Source organism: Cervus elaphus, chromosome 12 (assembly GCF_910594005.1).
Source record: "Cervus elaphus chromosome 12, mCerEla1.1, whole genome shotgun sequence".
In the NCBI taxonomy this organism is placed as follows: domain Eukaryota; kingdom Metazoa; phylum Chordata; class Mammalia; order Artiodactyla; family Cervidae; genus Cervus; species Cervus elaphus.
Genome location: NC_057826.1, coordinates 3287357 through 3304477, shown reverse-complemented (window position 1 = coordinate 3304477; position 17121 = coordinate 3287357). Strand labels below are relative to the sequence as shown.

The 17121-nt window shown below is 40.5% G+C and overlaps 1 protein-coding gene across 2 annotated transcripts in view; it reads left to right on the top strand.

Moving 5' to 3' along the window:
* Nucleotides 1-1345: 1345 nt before the first annotated feature.
* SPATA7 (spermatogenesis associated 7) overlaps nt 1346-17121 on the top strand; it is a 38892-nt gene continuing 23116 nt past the window's right edge. The window contains exons 1-4 of one of the 2 annotated variants that reach the window (XM_043919906.1): nt 1346-1526; nt 9005-9079; nt 11106-11201; nt 14128-14175. In XM_043919906.1, the coding sequence (XP_043775841.1) occupies nt 1508-1526; nt 9005-9079; nt 11106-11201; nt 14128-14175 (238 nt within the window). In that variant the 5' untranslated portion in view covers nt 1346-1507. The remainder of the gene's footprint in view (nt 1527-9004; nt 9080-11105; nt 11202-14127; nt 14176-17121) is intronic. The other variant, XM_043919907.1, reaches the window with a different exon arrangement.

The window sequence follows — 17121 nt, the reverse complement described above, 5'->3', positions numbered from 1 at the left end:
ATAAAGGGACTCATGATAATATGTTCTCTGCTATGGTTGGAAAGAAAAGGACTCCATCGTGCACTTCTTGAAGGAACTGGAACAAAATACTTAAAAATCATGAAGTGAGGATGGTTTCAGTTGAAGTTGGCTACCGAGCAATGTCGTCTTCACAACCCTCATTTTGCTGTCTCTCAATCGTGCAGCCCCTTTCCTTTTGGAAGCCAAAATTTACTTTTGATACCCAACGCCTTCTTTCACAAGGGAAACTGGCATCACCCTTGAGTGAGTCAGGTCACTGTGTTGCCTCTCCCAGGGGTGTTTGCCCTTTATGCTTCAGTTCTAATCCAATTTAACAAATGCTTACTGGAGGTCTAGTATATGCAAGATATTTTCCAGATGCTGGGAACCTTTCCTGTCACAACCAGGGGTGGAATGGGTGGGCTGCTACTGCCATGCCGTGCGCAGAGGTCAAGGCTCGCTGCTAACCACGCTGCACTGCATACGACAGCCCAACAATCATGCATCCAGCCCCGAATGTCCGTAGACCCACTGCGGAGGACACCTTACAGAACGCTGCCTGGTCCCATCTACCCTCACGTCCAAGGATTCATAAGTAACTCCTTCGAAATTAAACAAATTGTGGAAAGCCACGGATAATTCAACGCCTTGTTCATGTTACAACTCTCTTCCATCATAAAGGAAAACTGACGACTTATGATTTTAAAAAAGGTGGAAGGTGGTGGTGGAAGAGGAGGGGGTGGGGGGAAGCTCAGGAAGCAGAAAGGAAATGCAAACTGATTACTGGGGTTAAGAATTAAGATAATATGTAGATGCTTTTCATCCCCAGGATTTTCACTAATCCAAATGTTCAAGTACTGCTGCTTGTAAATTTAATTATTTTGGGCTTCTCTGGTAGTTCAGATGGTAAAGCGTCTGCCCGCAATGCGGGAGACCTGAGTTCGATCCCTGCGTGGAGAAATGCAAACTGATTATTGGGGTTAAGAATTAAGATAATACGTATTTTCATACCCAGGATGTTCACTAATCCAAATGTTCAAGTACTGCTTGGAAATCTAATTATCTGGAGCTGGTTAAATGTTACCCTGAGCTCAACCAACAATTCGCTCCGGGACCCAAGGGACACGGACGCCCGATGAGGCCGGCGTGTCTTCCCGCTCGTCCCGCAGCGACAAGGCCTTCCAGGTGCTGGGGGCGGAGTTCCGACGGGCAGCAGAGCCGCAGGGCCACAGGCCGGCGCTTCGCCCTGGCGTCCTCCAGTCCTCCGCGCCCCTCTCGGGACCCAGGGGGCGGGGCCGCGGGGCGCGTCCCTGTGCGATGACGTCACAATCCGGCGCCTCGGGGCCCGCCCTCAGCCGCCCGCCGCGCGTCAGTCTCCGGCTGCTGCGCCGCCCCGCCCTCCGGCCGTCTTTCGCCGAACCTCTGCAGCGGGGAGCCGGCCCGGCCCTGGGAAGGGTCGAAGGGGACGCCCCAAGTCCCCGCGGTGTGGCCGCAGGAGGACCCGAGCATGGACGCCAGCCGGAGAGGTAAAGGGCCGCCGTCGCGGACGCCCGCCGGGTGCCCGGCCCCCTCAGGTGTGGGGTTGGTGTCGCGGCCGCGCGCGCGCGCTCCCGGGCCCCTGCTTGGTCGTCAGAGTTGCCACCGACCCCTCCACAAGCTGCCTAGGCCTCTCGCCGCCGAGGAAGCCCTGCGTGCGGGCTCCCCAGGTGCGCTCGTTGGCTCAGAGTTTGTTCCCCAGCTCCGGGAGGCCCTGTCCCCCTCAAGTCGGGGTCGGAGGCAGACCAAGCAGATGTGGCCTTTGGAGTCAGACTTCCCTGAACCCCGAATCAAGTCTACACCCCCGCCCCGGTCCCCTGCACTTAGGGGTGAGCTTCGGTCTCTTCATCTTGAACGTGGTGGTAAAAACACCCATGTCTTGGAGCTCTTGAGGATTAAATGCAGATAATACCTACAAAGCTCTTGGCACACTGTTACTTAGGAAATACAAAATCCTCCGTACGGTAACCACGCCCCCCAGCCCCGCCCCCAAACTACACGGTAACCCAGGAATTCGACAACTTCAGAGTGAATATTGATTGCCTAGGAATCGTGTTAAAAATGCAGATCTTGACGGAGGGGCTGAGATGACGCATTTCGAATGAGCTTCCAAATGATGTAGTGTTGCTGGCTACAGTTTCAGTAGCAAAGGACTAATCCATTTTCACTATGTATGCTTGGACTTGACTGAATACTCTGGGTTAAAATGGGCATCACTGTGGAACAGTTGGAACCATGTAACTTGAAATCTCTAGGAGTCAGCCCAACCCAAATAGTTTGCATCTTCACATTTTGTGAGCAAGGCAGATAAGGCGGTCTTCAGACTTCTTCCTATTCAGTGTTCCCATCTATTTTAAATTATACCTTTAAACCAAGCTGCCAGATGGTTCCTAGCAATGTCTTGCTTTGCATACAAGTGTGCCTTTATTATGTAATCATGGATCAAAATAAGTGCTGTTCTGAATGTAGGAGATAACTATTCATTGATCAGCAAGCTGTATTTTCTGACAGTTTACCATCTAAGTTCCAGAAAAAGCAAACAAAAATACGTTTATGGTTTTCAAAAGTTTTACCACAGAAGCTAACATGACTCTTGCTGTATACTGGAAACTATTCTGAAATTATCTCGAGTTCTCATGCACAAAACATCTTGTACATTGATTTCATGGTGAATAAACTAAAAAGATCATAAATAACTTGCCAAGGTCCCAGTAAGTAACACAACAGACTTTCAATCCAGATGTGATAAAGCAAAACCTTAGAGCAACTTAACTATCTCATGATAGAAATGGGAGCATGGGAAAGGATATATGTAAAAATTAGAGTATCATAGACAGTCTATTTGTTAATTAGGTTGTTTTTAAAATCAGGTTTATGGGAATCCCCTGGTGGTCCAGTGGTTAAGACTGTGCTTCCACTGCAGAGGGTGTGAGTTCCATCCCTGGTCGGGGAACTAAGATCCCACATGCTGTGTAGTGCAGCCGAAAATAAACAAACAAATAAATAAAATCAGGTTCATGTAAAAAAAAAAAGTAAAGTTTCTGTTTTTATAACTTATCCAACTTAGCTCCATTTTTAGGACATTATATAATGTATAGTATCAAACATTGCTTTTTATTGACCTTTTAAGGAAAATGTAATACTCAACAGAGATCTGGGGTAATTGTTAACAGAAAACCATAAATAAATTTAGCTAGAGCTAAAATACTTAACCAGACATGGAACAATGAACTGGTTTAAAATTGGAAAAGGAGTAAGACAAGGCTGTATATGGTCACCCTGCTTATTTAACTTATATGCAGAGTTTTTGAAGTCCAAACTCCCTACCTCAGAATTCGGTGGTATTGGCGATAGGACCCTTAAAGAGGTAATAAAGTTAAAATGAGATGGTTAGAGTTGCCCTAATCCCACTTGGGGGCTTCCCAGGTAGTGCTGAAAGTGAAAGTGTTAGTCACTCAGTCATGTCTGGCTCTTTGGAACCCCATGGACTACATAGCCCACCAGGCTCCTCTGACCATGAAATATATGCAGAGTATATTACGTGAAATGCCAGGCTGGATGAATCACAAGCTGGAATCAAGATTTCTGGGAGAAATAACAACAACCTCAGATATGCAGATGATGCCACTCTAATGGCAGAAAGGGAAGAGAAACTAAAGAGCTTCTTGATGAGGGTGAAAGAGGAGAGTGAAAACTCAACATTCAAAAAACTGATATCATGGCATCTGGTCCCTTCACTTTATAACAAATAGAAGGGAGGAAAAGTATAAGCGGTGACAAGTTTTCTTTTCTTGGGTTCCAAAATCACTGTGAATGGTGACTGCAGTCATGAAGTTAAAAGATCCCTGCTCCTTGGAAGAGAAGTTATGACAAACCTAGACGGTGTATTAAAAAGCAGAGACATCATTTTGTCGACAAGGGTACATATAGTCAAAGCTGTGTAGTCATGTATGGATGTAACAATTGGACCATAAAGATGGTTGAGTGCTGAAGAATTCATGCTTTCAAATTGTGGTGCTGGAGAAGACTCTTGAGAGTCCCTCGGTCTGCAAGGCAATCAAACCAATCAATCCTAAAGGAAATCAACCCGAATATTATTGGAAGGACTGATGCTGAAGTTCCAATACTTTGGCCACCTGATGTGAAGAGCTGGATCAGTGGAAAAGACCCTGATGCTGGGAAGGAAGGAAAGCAAAAGGAGAAGGGGGCAACAGAGGATGAGATGGTTGGATGGCATCACTGACTCAATGGACGTGAGTTTGAGCAAGCTCCAGGAGATGGTGAGGGACAGGAAAGCCTGACGTGCTGCAGTCCATGGGGTCGCAAAGAGTTGGACATAATTTAGCGACTGAACAACAAAATTGCACTTTTTAAATTGATTACATTTCATTACCTTTGATGATTTTAAGAGCTCAAGGTACTAAGACATCTAAAGTTATTTATCTTTAGTCATTTATTGTCTCTGACATTGTGCTCTCTAACTTCTCTGTATAGACCTGCTTTTTGTTTTTCTGTGAACTGTAGGGAAACACACATTCATTAGGAAGGAACTTGGAAGGAAGAAACTGCATACAGGGAATAAAGTACATACTTCTTAGCCTGTTTCGTATGATATAATAGTAGCATGGAGCATGATTTGAGTACTAAGCAATTTATATTGATCAGGACAGTGTAATGGTTAAGACTCAGGAGCCAGATTGCTGAGGTCTTGGGCAAATGACATGCCTTACCTCTTTGTGCTTCATCTATACAGTGGACTGACTTCCTTGGTGGCTCAGACGGTAAAGCGTCTGCCTACAATGCAGGAAACCCGGGTTCAATCCCTGGGTCGGGAAGATCTCCTGGAAAAGGAGATGGTAACCCACTCCAGCATTCTTGCCTGGAAAATCCCATGGACAGAGAAGCCTGTTAGGCTACAGTCCATGGGGTCCCAAAGAGTTGGACATGACTGAGCGACTTCACTTTCACTTTCTTTCACTTATACAGTATGAATAATGATAGTACCGATCTCATAGGATTGTTTTAAGGATTAAGTGAGTTTCTAGCTACAGAGTGGTTAAAACATTGCCAGGTACACTTAGCAGTATTCAGTAAGTGAATACAAGTGAAGAAATCCAACTCAAATTGGTTTAAGCAAAAGTGGGAATTTTTGAGCTCCTGTGGGGAAAAGTCTAGGGAGGGTAGAGCTTCAAACATGCTTATATCCCAGTGCTCAAGCAGTGTTACCAGGGATCTTCCTTGGTCTTGGTTCCACTTACCTCTGTGTAAGTTCCCTTCTCAGACAGGTTACCATTGTGTAGTGTCAGGCCTGTTTATGTTCTAGGGATTTCCTAATAGTTCCAGTGAAAGTCCCAGGACTGTGTCTGGGTCACATAGTCTTTGCTGATTTAGTCAACATAACTGGCCAGTTTGGGATGATATGCCCACCTTCGACAGTGGGATCCTCTTGAACCAACTAGGCTAAGAGAGGGGAGGAGTGGTTCCTCAAGCAGGTTGAGGTCCTGTTTTCCTCAAAGGGGCGCTGGATTCTGGGCAGGCAAAAAGTCAGCAGTTTTTTCCTCTGGAGAAATAAGATTTGTTTGAGAGTTTGGTGGTTAGTTTTCTTCTTTTATATTTCTATATACTCCTTCATGACTATCTTTACTACCAACTCAAGTGTTACCACCTTGACTTCTCTCGTCCTAAATAAGTTAATGTTTTTCCTTCTTGTTCTCTGACTTATGATGTAGACGGAGCTTCTTGGATATTCTTATTTCAGGTGGTTTTTTGGTTTGTTTGGTTTGGTTTGTTGTTTACTCTGTTCTAGCGGGATTTGTTCTAGCATCCTGGATTTTAGTTCTGCTGTCTCGATACCTGTTTTTCTGTTTTCAGACATCCATGTTTCTTTCAGACTATGACTGTTTCTTCCCCACACCTTTATAGCTTATAAAGCAGACTGGCCATTTACCCATTTAAAATATGTCTTGGGATACACTATATTTTGCTTGTTGAATTCCATTAAACTCTGTGTACAAAAAAGATCTTCACAACCCAGATAATCACGATGGTATGATCGCTCACCTAGAGCCAGACATCTTGGAATCTGAAGTCAAGTGGGCCTTAGGAAGCATCACTATGAACAAAGCTAGTGGAGGTGATGGAATTCCAGTTGAGCTATTTCAAATCCTGGAAGATGATGCTGTGAAAGTGCTGCACTCAATATGCCAGCAAATTTGGAAAAGTCAGCAGTGGCCACAGGACTGGAAAAGGTCAGTTTTCATTCCAATCCCAAAGAAGAGTAACGTCAAAGAATGTTCAAACTACCGCACAATTGCACTCATCTCACACGCTAGTAAAGTAATGCTCAAAATTCTCCAACCAGGCTTCAGCAATATGTGAACCGTGAACTTCCAGATGTTCAAGCTGGTTTTAGAAAAGGCAGAGAAACCAGAGATCAAATTGCCGACATCTGCTGGATCATCAAAAAAGCAAGAGAGTTCCAGAAAAACATATATTTCTGCTTTATTGACTGCGCCAAAGCCTTTGACTGTGTGGATCACAATAAACTGTGGGAAATTCTTCAAGAAATGGGAATACCAGACCACCTGACCTGCCTTGTGAGAAACCTATATGCAGGTCAGGAAGCAACAGTTAGAACTGGACATGGAACAACAGACTGGTTCCAAATATGAAAAAGAGTAGTCAAGGCTGTATATTGTCACCCTGTTTATTTAACTTATATGCAGAGTACATCTTGAGAAATGCTGGACTGAAAGAAGCACAAGCTGGAATCAAGATTGCCAGGAGAAATATCAATAACCTCAGATATGATGATGATACCACCCTTATGGCAGAAAGTGAAGAAGAACTAAAGAGCCTCTTGATGAAAGTGAAAGAGGAGAGTGAAAAAGTTGGCTTAAAGCTCAACATTCAGAAAACTAAGATCATGGCATCTGGTCCCATCACTTCATGGCAAATAGAGGGGAAACAGTGGAAATAGTGTCAGACTTTATTTTTCTGGGCTCCAAAATCAGTGCAGATGGTGATTGCAGCCATGAAATTAAAAGATGCTTACTCCTTGGAAGGAAAGTTATGACCAACCTAGACAGCATATTAAAAAGCAGAGACCTTACTTTGTCAACAAAGATCCATCTAGTCAAGGCTATGGTTTTTCCAATGGTCATGTTTGGATGTGAGAATTGGACTATAAAGAAAGCTGAGCACTGAAGAATTAATGCTTTTGAACTGTGGTGTTGGAGAAGACTCTTGAGAGTCCCTTGGACAGCAAGGAGTCCATTCTAAAGGAGATCAGTCCTGGGTGTTCATTGAAAGGACTGATGTTGAAGCTGAAACTCCAGTACTTTGGCCACCTGATGTAAAGAGCTGACTCATTGGAAAAGACCCTGATGCTGGGAAAGAGTGAGAGCAGGAGGAGAAGGGGATGACAGAGCATGAGATGGTTGGATGGCATCACCAACTCAATGGACGTGGGTTTGGGTGAACTCCGGGAGTTGGTGATGGACAGGGAGGCCTGGCATGCTGCAGTTCATGGGGTCACAAAGAGTCAGACATGACTGAGCGACTGAACTGAACTGAACTGTAACTCAGCCTCCCTATCTTGGAGGTTACCCCTCAAAACACAATTACTTTTGGGGGACAGAAGTTGTTTTGTGATGAAGTATATATCTAGTTTTCTGACAGCCCATCTTGTCTGAAAGGTGAGACATTGGCGTTAGGGGAGATATTAGTTTCCCGTACCCCAGTGTTCATTACAGCAGTATTTACAACAGCTAGGACATGGAAGCCGCCTAGATGTCCATTGACAGATGAATGGATAAAGAAGCTGTGGTATATATATACAATGGAATATTATTCAGCCATAAAAGGGAACACATTTGAGTCAGTTCTAATGAGGTGGATGAAACTAGAGTTTGTTACACAGAGTACAGTAAATCAGAAAAACAAATTTTGTTTACTATTGCACATAATATGGAATCTAAAAAGATGGTACTGATGAAATTATTTTCAGGGCAGCGTGGAGACACAGACATAGAGAACAGACTTGAGGACGTGGCTGGTGGGGGGAGGAAGGAGAGGGTGGGATGTATGGAGAGAGTACTGTGGAAACATACGTCACCATATGTGAAATAGAGAGCCAGTGGGGTTTGCTGTGTGACAGGGAACTCAAACCAGGGCTCTGTGACAACCTGGAGGCGTGGGGTGGGGAGGCTCACAATGAGGGGACGTGTGTACCTGCGGCTGGCTCCTGCTAATGTTTGGCAGTTTACAGTTGTGTGATTCATGTTAATGTTTGACAGTTCACAATTCTGTATAGCAATGATCCTTCAATTAAAAATAAATATAAATAAAAATATAAAATAAACATAAATAAAAAATTAAATATAAGATGTATAGAAAGAATCCAAGCAGGATGGTAAGTGGATTGGACTAGATGAAGCTTAAGACATCTTTAATCATTAAGTTCTGATATTTTTATGTACTTTTATGTAATAATTTTATAGTATATAATTTTATAAGTTACTAAATTACTCTGTGAGAGGATTACTTTCTTAAAATTATTTTTAAGGACCGACCAGCCTATGATTAACTAAAATAGTATGTATATATATATAAATTCAAAATCTTATTGATTGTATCTCAAAATCATTTAAAAACCAATAGGTCAGTGATTTACAGAATAAAGTCAGTACATCCTCAAGTAAGATAATTGATGTGTTTATCATTTTATCCAGTGAAACTTGAGTCTCAAGGCAGAACTTTTTAAAAAATAACTTATTTTCTTAAAAGAGAAAGCCTTTTATCTATGGCAGCAGGATTTTTATGTGATATATTATTGCTGGTTAGTAATTGAATTGAATAAATTTTAAACAATTTTGGTAAAGATAAGCTTATTATTTTTTATGTGTTCAGTAGTGTCTTTGTGAAAGTTGTGTTTTATTTGTCCTAATTCATGTTTTTTTATTAAAAGTCAGAGCAACCTCTGTCCTTCCCACATTTGGTCCATCATGCCTATTTAAAGGACACTTGAGCACCAAAAGTAACGGTAAGTGAAGTACTTAAAATGGTACAAGATGGTTAAAAGATTGACCAGCAGTGTTTCCCTTATTTGTAAATGACGTAGCCTGGTGAGAAAAGGCTTCGTTTAGTCAGTGTTTGAGCTTCACACGGCCCCGTGGACCGTCGCCCGCCGGGCTCCTCTGTCAGTGGGATTCCCCAGGAAAGGGTACGGGGGTTGGCTGCTGTTTCCGCCTCCCCATACTACCACTTAGAATTAAATATTGCAAGAATTCCTGAGACGAGAGAGTGTGGGAGTCCATCCTGCCCTAGATGTGGCCCTGGTCGCCTCCTGCCCCCTGCAGCAGCTCCAGTCCAGCTCTTCTGTGCTGGCAGACTGCCCTGGCTGAAGTCTTGCCTTCCTTGTTAAACTGGTGATTAGCAGGTGGTTAAAGACACAGCACTGAAGAGGAAAAGCCAGGCAGAGAAAGAGAGCACTTAAAAAATCCATTTTGTATCAGGAACAAACACTTGTCCAGTTGGGCCTGTTTATCCAGTTGGGATTTCTGGATCCTCTGAAAGGAAAATGTATATTCTCTAAGATGTTCTCTAAATCTATATTCTCTAAGATCTAACATCTTAAGATGTTTTCACATTTTAAGGACTTTAAATTTTAATGTACATTTTAAATATTTTATAATTATAGCTTAAAATGTTTAAGCCTGGGTTTTTGGTCAAAATAATCGGAAGTCTTTTTTTCCTTATTTACATGGAAAAATATGATGCTGATCCTACACATGGGAAAGAAGAATCATTTTCAATTACTCATTTATTTCTTGATAATAAAGTATATATACACATAGAGCCAGAATCATAAATTTTGAAAAATAATTTTTAAATAAAAATTTTGAGCTAGTTTTAAAAGATACCTACATAGAAAAACAGGCTGAAGAGCAGTTTGTCATTTACTAACTTTTTTTTAAAGAATATGTGTACAGAGCTGGTATAGGAACAGTGATTGTGAGCATGATGTTGCTTTGGTTCGCATCTAAGCTACATCCTTTATCAGCTGTCTGACCTTGACGACTTTACATCCCTGTTCCTCAGTTTTCACATCCGATGATAATGACTAAATGAGTTACTACATGTAAAGAGCTTAGAACAATATATGCATGGTACCTATTCAATAAATGTTTTTAGTAGTAGTTGTAGGATCAGTGTCAAGGTTATCATTATTGCATATACTTTTATTATGCATAGAATTTCCTTAGACGTGTACATTAAAGAAGTAGCAAAGTTTACTTCTGGGAGAGAACACTTAGGGTCAGAGCAGGAAATTCACTACTTTTCAGTGTCTGTGCCATTTTAGCTGTGATTTTTTTTTAAACTACATGCATGTATTATTCTCAAAAACTGTTTAATATTTTTAAAAGTTATGCCTGTGTTTATATTTTATATGTTTATACTTGTATATGCATGCTTAATTTTAAGATTTCTTTTAACAGTTTAGATGAGGTCAAGAAGTTTAATGTCATCTAATTTCTTTGTGATTGTAATTGTCTTAAAGTTGTCCTAATACTTCAAAAGAATGCAGTAAACTGATTTGTAGGTCTTGTTTTCAGGTATAAAATTAGAAATTTTCATCTCAGACTAGAATCTTCACCTGTAGGATTTGTTTGATTTCCCAGACCAGTGTATTCAAATGTTAACCATGATACCATTATTTTATCATCAGGCAGGCAGCTAAACATTTTAAGTTATGAGGTTGAGAGCTGTCAATAAGAAATAGTTTTGTAAATGTAATGGTAGATTACCCTCCACAGTCTCTTCCCAAAACTCTCAGGCTTGTGAAACTTAGGAAGGTTAGAACCCAGAGTAGTCAATAGCTCGTCAGGTATCATTGCAGGATGACAGCTAGGACACACTCAGCATCACAGATACAATGCCAGTATCTCCATGGTTACAGTTCAGAACATTTTGTAAAAATGTACTTAATAATGAGTAACTTGTTTATCTCATGATGATTTTTTAATTAATTTTAAATATATAATGATTAAATGTGTTTTAATTTTTAGCTTTTTGCACTGACTCCTCCTCTCTCAGACTAAGTACCCTCCAACTGGTCAAGAATCACATGGCTGTTCACTATAATAAAATCCTTTCAGCCAAAGGTAAACATGTGCAAATGTTACTTTCTGTACCCAGTTTAAACCCTTCCCAGCTTCACCTCTAATTTGTGTTAATGTAGCGAAAATGAATACATTGTATACCAGTGGGTTTGTGCTTGGTGTAGTAAAGTACCAACTACAGATTCTATACACCTGGCAAATTCGGAATGCCATTTGTTAACTGTTTGAATATAATGTCTCTGTTGTTTCATTTTACCTGTGTTATTCCTAATATATTTTTGTGATTAGATGCTGATCTTAATACTGTGATTAGACAGTAATTTATGATCTGTTCTTTTTAACCCATTCATTCTTTTACGTATTATCTGTAGTGGCTTTTGTACTAAAAGGCAGAGTTGACTAGTTGTGATGAGGCTCTATGATCCTGCAAAGCCTGAAGAATTTACTGTCTGTTCTTTCACAGAGCACGTTCACTGACTTCCTGGTACACACCATTTCATCATTTCACCAAAAGCTTCTTAGTCCTTTGCAGTCACTCTCTTCCCTCCAATTCCTTGCAACCACTGATCTCCTTTCCTTACTACAGTTTTGCCTTTTCTAGAATTTCATATAAGTGGAATTATACTATTATGTATCATTTTGGATCTAACTTATTTCAGTTAGTTAACACTCTTGAAACTAATCCGTGGTCAGTATTTCTTCCTTGTTATTGCTAAGTAGTATTCCATTTAATGAATATACCATAGTTTGTTTATCAAAGTTCACCAGTTGGTGGGCATTTGGGTTATCTTGACTCACTTTTGGCTATTAGGAATAAAGCTGCTGTAAACATTCATATAGAATCTTTGACCGTATGTTTCCTTTTCACTTGGATAAATTTATTTACTAGGAGTGGAACTGTGGGGTAATATAGTAAGTGTATGTTTAACTTTATAAGAAACTGCCAAACTGTTTTCCAAAGTGGCTGTCATTTTTCATTTCCACCTCTTCCACATCCTCACCAACACTTCCTATTGGCAGTCCTTTTTCAGCCACTGTGTGGATGTGTAGTGGTATCTCATAGGATTTTAGTTTGTGTTTCTCACATGCCTGATGATGTTAAGCAGCTTTTTTTCCTTTTTTTTTAAGTTGAAGTATAGTTGATATACAATATGATGTTAGTTTCAGATGTACTTCATAGTGATTTGACATTTGCTTATGCTCTGAAATGATCAGCAAGGTAAGTCTACTAACCATCTGTCCCCATAAAAAGTTAGTTACTGTATTATTGACCCTTTCCCTTATGCTATATATTACTTATTTGAAGCTTACTTATTTCATAGAAGGAGGCTTATACCTTTTAATCCCCTTCACTTATTTTGCCCCACATTCTCAGCTTCCTCTTTTTTGCCAACCTCATTTACTCTCTGTATCTGAATCTTTTCATTTTGTTTTGTTTTTCAGATTCCACATATAAATGAGATCATACTGTATTTGTCTTTTTTGTCCAGCTTCTTTCACTTCCAATAATACCCTCTAGGTCCATTCATATTATAGCAAAACACAAGATTTCATTTTTTGTAGCCAAGTAATGTTCCACTGTGTATGTATACTACACCTTGTTTTTTCATTCATCTGTCAAAAGATACTTAGATTGCTTCTATATCTTGGCTATTGCAAACAATGCTGCAGTGAACATAAGCATATAGCTTTCCAAATTAGTGTTTTAATCTCCTTCAGGTAAATTCTCAGAAGTGGAGTTACTGACTCACATGGCAGTTCTGCTTTGAACTCTCTGAGGCGCCTCCTCACTGTTTTCCGTAGTGCCTGCGCCAGTTGACAGTCCCACCAGCAGGGCGTGAGGGGGTCCCTTTCATTGAGCAACTTTTCTTACTCTTATTTCCCATCTGTGTGTCGTCTTTGGTGAAATACCTATTTAAATCTTATGCCCATTTTTTAGAAAATGGGTTGCTTGTCTTCTTAGTATTAAGTTGTGAGAGTCCTCTATATAAATACAGTCCTGTGTCAGATACGTTTTGCAAATATTTTCTCCCAGTCTGTGAGTTGTCAATTCATTTTCTTTATTTAAGTTTTTATTATGAAATAACTTTAGACTTAATACAAAAGTTGCAAAAATAGTACAAGATGTCACAGAAACCCTTCACCTAACTTTCTCTGATATGAAGATCTTATATAGCTATAGTATAATTAAAACCAGAAAATTAATATTGACAGCATACTATTAACTGTAGACCTTAATTGAATTTCACCAGTTTTTCACCAATGTCTTTTACAGAATTTTTTATTTTATCATTTGAAGAACTAAAGTTTTTTAAATTTTGGTTAAGTTTTAGCTCCTACATTAAGTTTATAATCCATTTTGAATTAGTTTTTGCGTGGGGTATTATATAAGGATCAATTTTTATGCCTAAAAATAACTGCCTTTTATTGAAGAGATTGTCCTTTCCTCATGGAACTGCCTTGGCACTTTTTAAAAGATAATTGACCATATGCAAGGGTCTGTTTCTAGACTTACTCTTCAGTTCTGTTGATCTGTATGTCTGTTACAACACCACACTGCCGTGGTCGCTATAGCATTACAGTGAGTCTTGAAATCAGATGATGTCGCTACTCTCATTTTGCTTCTTTTTCTCAAGATTGTTTTGGGACTCCAGTTACTATGTTAAGTGAATGATACAGGTAGGTGAAGTCAGTGATGCTCAATACATTCGTTTTCCAATGTTCACTCTTTCATTTTGAAGAGTTTACTTTGCTGTGTTTTCAAATTCACTTATGTTTCCTTCTAAAGTATCCAATGAGCTGTTAATCCCAACCAGTGTGTTTTTTATCAAGGATATTTTTCATTTCTAGAAAATATCAAAACAAGGAACTTCAAGTTTTGGAACTTCTTGTGATTTTCACTTTTCATAGTTATTGTCATTTATAAATATTAAGAATAGTATTAAAACAACTGACTTCTCTCTTTCAGCTGCAGTAGACTGCTCAGTCCCACTAAGCATGAGTGCCAGCGTCAAATGTAAGTAATTTTACCATACTGCCTTTTTAAAAAATTATGCTAAATTGCACACACAACTTAAAATTTACCTTCCTAACCATTTTTAAGTCTACAATTCAGTGACATTAAGTGCATTCTTCTCGTGGTGCAGCCATAACCACTGTCCATTTCCAGAATTCTTTTCATCTTGGCAGAACTGAAACTCTGCCAGGTTTGTTGTGATCGGTGTATCCAGGGCAACAGCAAGAAGAGCTGCGCAGCTGGTGTGAAGTAAACCAGCTGAGGAGTGACAGGTGATGAGGTCACTGAGATGGGTCAGCGAGGTGCAGGCCACACAGGGTTTGGCCGTTTGCAAGCGCTTGGGCTTTCACTGTAAATGACATTGGAAGCCGTTAGAAGGTCTTGAGTAGAGGAGGAGGACTGGCCAGTTTAGCTTTAAAAGTATTTCTCTGGCTGGTAAGCTGAGGATAGTCTACAAGGGGCAATGGTAAAAGCAGAATGACAGTTGGGAAACAGTAATTCAAATGAGAAGTACTGGTGACTTGGATCAAAGTGCTTGTAAGTCGAGGGTGTGTGTGTGTGTGTGTGTGTGTGTACAAGCTCAGTCGTGTGTGTGTGTGTGTGTGTGTGTACAAGCTTAGTCACTCAGTCCTCTGTGTGTGTGTGTGTGTGTACAAGCTCAGTCACTCAGTCCTGTGTGTGTGTGTGTGTGTGTGTGTGTGTGTACACAAGCTCAGTCACTCAGTCCTCTGTGTGTGTGTGTATAAGCTTGGTCACTCAGTCCTCTGTGTGTGTGTGTGTGTACAAGCTCAGTCACTCAATCCTGTCCAACTTTTTGCGACCCCCATGGACTGTAACCCACTAGGCTTCTCTGTCCGTAGAATACTAACTATGCTTGTAAGTAGAGGGAGTATGAAATGGCTGGATTCTGGGAACTTTTCAGATGTCCGTCAACAGTATTTCCTGATGAATTGGATGTAGATAGAATATGAGAGAAAAACAGGAGTGAGTCAAAGATGAGTCCCAATGCTAAAAAGACCAGAGTTAGAATTCAGTGACGTTGGAAATATAATAGGAAAGTATTTAGGGGAGGAAGTGAATCAAGTGAATCGAGAATTCAATCTTGGTCATTATAAGTTAAAAATAAATACCTATTGGAAATCCAAGTGGAGATGCTGAGGAGCCAGTTGGAATACAAAGCCTGGAGCTCAGGAGGAGGTTCCAGAGTGGAGATAAGAATTCAGAAGTTGACAGCATATATGTTATACTTATAGAATTGCTCATATTTTTTGTTTTTAGAATTTAGACTTGGTGCTTATTTATCCCATGATACTTTCTGCCTTCAGTCAGTTGAGACAGGAGTTTTTCTTTATGGTCATGTAAATGAAAAAAATTGTGATGTCTAGAAGAACTGCAAAGATTATCATCATCACATTGAAGTATTGTTAATAATCATTACTTTGTGTGTAACATAGCTGATCTACATTCTAAGCAATATGAACTGTCTTAGAAACAGGCTTTATAGACATATTTTCAAAAAGAAATAAGTCTCTGGTCTTGAGTCATCTCTGTTTTTATAGTCTTCTGTCAAAGCAGACAACTGAACTGATGATTTCAGTCATTTCTGAACTAGGATATCTCTATACTTTGTTGAACTGTTTAAGTAACTCCATATTCTAATGCATTAGAAAGAAAGGCTTTCCTTTATGTGTTTCTAGTTTTGGCTGTGCGGGGTCCTCCTTGCTGTGCGTGGGCTTTCTCCAGGTGCAGTGAGCAGAGGCTGCCCTTGGCTGGTGCTCGGGCTCCCCTTCGCCGTGCTTTCCCCTGCTGTGAGCGCAGGCTCTGGAGGGCTCAGTCGTGGCGCGCGGGCTCAGCTGCCCCACTGCGCGTGGTACCTTCCTGGGCCGGAGACGAACCCATGTCGTCTGCCTCAGCAGGCAGAACCTTAACCATTGGACCACCAGGGGAGTTCCAAGAAAGGCTTTACCTTTTATAGCAGTTTTATTGACAAATAATGTTCATACCATAGAATTCATGGATTTTTACTAAGTTTACAAAGTAGTGCAGTCATCACTACAAACCAGTTTTAGAATACTTTCATCATCTTAAGAAGATCCTCAAAATGGTAGCTTTGCAGCTGCTTCCTCATCCCACTCCCAGCCTTGAAAGCCACTAATCTGTTCTTTCCCTACACATCTATTTATCAGTCTATTGACACTTTCGCTGCTTGTGTTTTGACCATGATGAATAGCACTGCTGTGAACATTCATGTACAAGTCTTTTGTATGGACGTAAAGTTTCATTTCTCTTGAGTATACACCTGAGAATGGAATTGCTAAGTCATCTCATAAAATTACATTTACTTTTTAAGAGACTCCCAAACCGTTTTCTGAAGTGACCATACCATTTTACATTCTTGCCTCTGACATATTAGGATTTCAGTTACTCCATATCCTTGCTAACACATTATTGACTCCTCTTTTGATTAATAGCCATTTTAATGAGTGTGAAGTGGTATCTTGTGATTTTAATTGCCTTTTCCTCATGATTAATGATGTAGAGCATTTTTATATGCTTATTGGCCATTTGTATTAAATGTATCTTTAGTAAAGGTCTTTTCAAATGTTTTGTCCCATTTTTCCCCCAAATCGGGGTCATTTGAAACTTGACATTATCTTGCCCATCAAGTTGAGATACATTCCAATTAAAAAGGATATGTTAAATTTAAAATTTTACATGAAAATACAAGTCATTTAATTTATGGTTAGCCTTCTTAAATTTTTTGTTTTTGGCTGCACTGGGTCTTCATTGCTTTGTGCAGACTTTCTTTAGTTGCAGCGAACAGAGGCTACTCTTCGTTGCTGAGCGCAGGCTTCTCGTTGCGGCGGCTTCTCTTGTCATAGAGCCGGGGCTCTAGGCCCGTGGGCTTCAGTGGGTGGGCTCAAGGGCTCTAGAGCACAGGCTCAG